At 39.0% G+C, this 4,734-nt stretch overlaps 1 protein-coding gene across 1 annotated transcript; it reads right to left on the bottom strand.

Annotated features, from left to right (window-relative positions):
- Positions 1-278: 278 nt before the first annotated feature.
- Positions 279-4,419, bottom strand: LOC131604514 (uncharacterized). Its single transcript, XM_058876949.1, has 6 exons — positions 4,101-4,419; positions 3,921-4,010; positions 3,624-3,851; positions 3,044-3,134; positions 2,425-2,650; positions 279-599 (listed from the first exon to the last, which is right to left on the bottom strand). The coding sequence occupies exons 1-6, from the start codon at positions 4,417-4,419 to the stop codon at positions 279-281; spliced, it is 1,275 nt and encodes a 424-aa protein (XP_058732932.1).
- Between the last annotated feature and the right edge of the window lie 315 nt (positions 4,420-4,734).

Genomic DNA, 4,734 nt, shown 5'->3' with positions numbered 1-4,734 from the left:
TCCTCTAATAATTTAATGTCTCATATTTCCGGTCAAATCTTAATTACTCAGAAAATTCCCAAGACGCTAAATATTAATTCATTAATATTTCTAATACTAAAAATATTGAAAATTTTCGATTAAATATCGATCCGCTATCCCGAACTAATACCGACTAAATCGTCCCAAAACGCGAAAATTTCAATAAACATCACAAATGACTAAATTAAGAAAATAATTTTTTTTCCGGGCGTTACAACTCTCCCCCACTTAAAAGATTTTCGGCCTCGAAAATTACCTCAAACGAACAACTCCAGATACAATTCCTTCATCTTATCCTCGAGCTCCCAAGTGATATTGCCATCGGCGACTCCATCCCATATCACTTTCACCAAAACAATCTCTTTACCACGAAGCTTCTTAACTTTCCGATCCTCGATCCTCATAGGCGATGTTTCAACCGTTAAATTGTCTCTTACTTGAACATCGTCTAACTGAACAACATGAGATGGATCCGCAATGTACCTCCTCAACTGAGACACGTGGAACACGTCATGGAGATTAGAAAGAGACGGTGGCAATGCAATCCAGTATGCCACTTCACCTATCCTTTCCGAAATCTGATAAGGACCAATGAAACGTGACGTCAACTTACGCGACTTCAAAGCTCTACCAACACCCGTCATTGGCGTAACTCGAAGAAACACATGATCATCCTTCTCAAAATCGAGAGCCTTCCTCCTCTTATCATGATAACTCTTTTGACGACTCTGAGAAGCCTTCATTTTCTCTTGAATCATATTAATCTTATCCGTAGTCTCTTGAATCAATTCGGGTCCAACCACATCACTCTCTCCCGATTCATTACCAACACAAAGGAGTTCTACACCTCCTACCATAAAGAGCCTCAAAAGGTGCCATTCTAATACTCGAATGGAAACTGTTGTTATAGGTAAACTCAATTAAAGGCAAGAAACTATCCCAATTCCCTTCTTGTTCCAAAACACAAGACCTTAAAAGATCTTCAAGCGACTGAATAGTCCTCTCCGTTTGACCATCAGTTTGCGGATGATACGCCAAACTCAAACGCAACTTCGTACCCAAAGCACTTTGCAAACCTTCCCAAAATCTCGAAGTGAACCTCGGATGTCTATCCGAAACAATGCTCGACGGAATACCATGCAAGAACACAATCCTCTCGATGTACAACTTAGCAAGTCTCTCCATCGATTAATCCATCCTCATCGGAATAAAATGAGCACATTTAGTTAACCGATCCACAATGACCCAAATCGCCTCACAATTATCCGATGTTCTCGGCAAACCCGAAACAAAATCCATAGAATTACTATCCCACTTCCACTTGGGAATAGATAACGGTTTCATCAAACTAGACGGTTTTTGATGTTCAATCTTTGACTTTTGACAGGTCAAACATGAATACACAAATTCCGCTATGTCCTTCTTGATACCTTGCCACCAAAACATTTTCCTCAAATCTTGATACATTTTAGTAGCACCAGGATGAATACTCAAACTACTTCTATGTCCTTCATCAAGAATCCTTCTCTTCAAGTCCACAACATCAGGAACACAAACTCTATCACGACACCTCATGATACCATTCTCATCAATCCGAAAGTCACCACCTTTACCTTGATTAATCAATGTAAATCGATCAACCAAACCCAAATCAATTTTCTGTCCTTCTCGAATCTCATCCAAGATACCACTAGTAAGATTCAACATACCGAGCTTCACACCACTAGAAGTCTCTTCACATAACAAACTCAAGTCTCTAAATTGTTCCCACAATTCAAACTCTCGAACCATCAACATAGACATGTGTAATGACTTCCTACTCAACGCATCGGCTACAACATTCGCTTTACCAGGATGGTAGTTCAAACCAAAATCATAGTCCTTCAAGAACTCCAACCATCTCCTTTGCCTCATATTCAACTCTTTCTGATCGAACAAGTACTTCAAGCTCTTGTGATCACTAAACACGTCAAATCTCGATCCAAACAAATAATGCCTCCAAAGCTTCAAAACAAACACAACGGCGGCCAACTCTAAATCATGCGTCGGATAATTCCTCTCATGAACTTTAAGTTGCCTAGAAGCATAAGCTACCACTTGTCCTTTTTGCATTAGAACACCTCCCAAACCCAGCAATGAAGCATCACAATAAACAACAAAAGGTTCTAACGGATCTGGCAAAATCAAAATAGGAGCAGAAGTCAATCTTCTCTTAAGCTCTTGAAAATTCTTTTCACATTGCGAAGTCCAAATAAAGGCTTGACCTTTCCTAGTCAACTGCGTCAATGGCAAAGATAACTTAGAAAATCCTTCGATGAACTTCCTGTAATAACCAGCCAAACCAAGAAAACTTCTAATTTCTGAAACAGATTTCGGAGCCTCCCATTGAGATACAACTTCAACCTTAATGGGATCAACCGAAATACCACCACTAGAAATCACATGTCCAAGAAAGCTCACTTCCTTCAACCAAAAATCACACTTAGAAATCTTAGCAAACCACTGCTTCTCTTTCAACACAGACAACACGATCCTCAAATGCTCGGCATGCTCTTCTTCATTCTTGGAATACACCAGAATATCATCAATGAACACAACAACAAACTTGTCTAAGTACTCACGAAAAATTCTGTTCATATATTCCATAAACACACCAGGCGCATTAGTCACACCAAATGGCATAACTGAATACTCATAATGACCATACCTCGTCCGAAAAGCAGTCTTCTGAATATCCTCCACCTTCACACGAATCTGATGATACCCAAACCTCAAATCAATCTTGCTAAACACACAAGCTCCAACCAATTGATCCATCAAATCATCAATTCTCGGAAGTGGATATCGGTTCTTAATTGTCACTTTGTTCAATTGTCTATAATCAACACATAATCTCATAGAACCTTCTTTCTTCTTGACCAATAGAATAGGTGCACCCCACGGAGATACACTAGGGCGAATAAATCTCTTCTCAAGAAAATCTTCAAGTTGACTCTTCAACTCTTTCAACTCAGAGGCAGACATTCTATAGGGAGCCATTGATACAGGACTAGTTCCAGGAACTAAATCAATCGAAAATTCAACCTCTCGTTCCGGCGGTAAATCACTTATATCTTCAGGAAATACCTCCGCAAAATCACAAACTATTGGCAATTCCTCAATGGTTCTCTTCTCGTGCACATCTAAGGTTGCCAACAACATAAACAATTCAGCTCCATCTTGCATCGATTCATCGACTTGCTTAGCAGCCAAAAACAAATCTTCTTTAACACAATTCTCAGGAAAGATGACCGTCTTATCAAAACAGTTGATATACACACGATTAAATTCCAACCAATTCATACCCAAAATCACATCAAGTTGTTCTAAAGGAAGACAAACTAAATCAATCCCAAAATCTCTACCAAAGATACTCAACGGAGAATTCAGACATACATAAGAAGTAGAAACAGAACCCATAGCAGGTGTATCAATAACCATACTTCTACGCATATCAAATAATACAAGATTCAATCTCTTAGCACAATCCAAAGAAATGAAAGAATGTGTTGCACCGGTATCAATAATGGCAATCAAAGGTGTACCATTAATAAAGCACGTACCTTGGATTAGCCTCTCATCAGTAGTGACCTCCGCACCAGACAATGCAAACACTTTTCCCTTCGCCTGCTCCTTCTTTGGTTTGTCACATTTGGTACTAATGTGACCTTTCTCTCCACAGTTGAAACAAGTCACACTTGAACCAGTCCTACAATTGATTGCTTTGTGACCACTCTTGCCACACTTGAAACATGTCACAGGATCCTTACCACAATCAATAGCACGATGACCTTCAACACCACATTTGAAGCACTTAAGTGGAGTAGAAGATCCTCCCCTACTTGGCTTCTATCCAAAACCATCTTGTTTCCTCTTGTCATCATACGGTTTCCCACGATCTTGATTCTTCCCTTTCAAACTCTTGTAGAAAGAAGCACTCTCCCTACTATCTTCATCATAAATTCGACTCTTGTTAACCAATTCAGTAAAACGGGTAATCTGTTGGTAACCAATAGCCTTCTAGATGTCATGTCTCAAGCCATTCACAAACTTCAAGCATTTAGATCTCTCAGCATTAGCAGTATTGTAGTGGGGACAATACTTGATAAGCTTTTGAAATTTAGCAGCATAAACAGCAACAGTACCATTTCCTTGCTTCAACTCAAGGAACTCCACCTCTTTCTTCACACGACAATCTTCCGGAAAATAGTTCTCCAAGAAGACATCACGGAAAAGATCCCAAGTAACCTCAATGCCATCTTCTTCAAACCTCTGAAGAGTGTTGTTCCACCAATCTTCAGCTTCCTTCTCCAGCATATGAGTACCAAACTGCACTTTCTGAGCATCAGTACAGTTCATGACTCTGAAGATCTTCTCAATTGCCTTCAGCCAAGCTTGAGCTTTATCAGGTTCATGCTCACTGTTATACCCCAAAATTTGCCCGCATCTTTTTTCAAGAAAACTCCAATCTGGAAATTAAGAGTCTCATATAATCATGGATTTTTATTTCAATAAATATCCTGACATATGAAATACTTAGTTTTTAGAATTTTTCTTATACAGTAATTTGGCTTGCAGTTGAATTTATTCTTACGCAAACGCCAAATACTGTTTATTACTTCACACATGCTATTTATTTATTTACAGATAAATAGTACTGACACAATTGGTACA

The sequence above is a fragment of the Vicia villosa genome, linkage group LG5 (genome assembly GCF_029867415.1).
Source record: "Vicia villosa cultivar HV-30 ecotype Madison, WI linkage group LG5, Vvil1.0, whole genome shotgun sequence".
Taxonomy (NCBI): domain Eukaryota; kingdom Viridiplantae; phylum Streptophyta; class Magnoliopsida; order Fabales; family Fabaceae; genus Vicia; species Vicia villosa.
The sequence above is the reverse complement of the archived record's forward strand: the minus strand, read 5'-3'. Positions and strand labels throughout refer to the sequence as shown.

Excerpts from the sequence above, each read along its gene's own strand:
- LOC131604514 (XM_058876949.1), bottom strand. The coding sequence starts at position 4,419 with ATGAACTGTACTGATGCTCAGAAAGTGCAGTTTGGTACTCATATGCTG. Across the intron at positions 4,011-4,100 it reads ATGCTTGAAGTTTGTGAATG|ATAGTAGGGAGAGTGCTTCT; the intron begins GCTTGAGACATG and ends TTTATGATGAAG. Across the intron at positions 2,651-3,043 it reads TCAATGGCTCCCTATAGAAT|AATTTTTCGTGAGTACTTAG; the intron begins GTCTGCCTCTGA and ends ATATATGAACAG.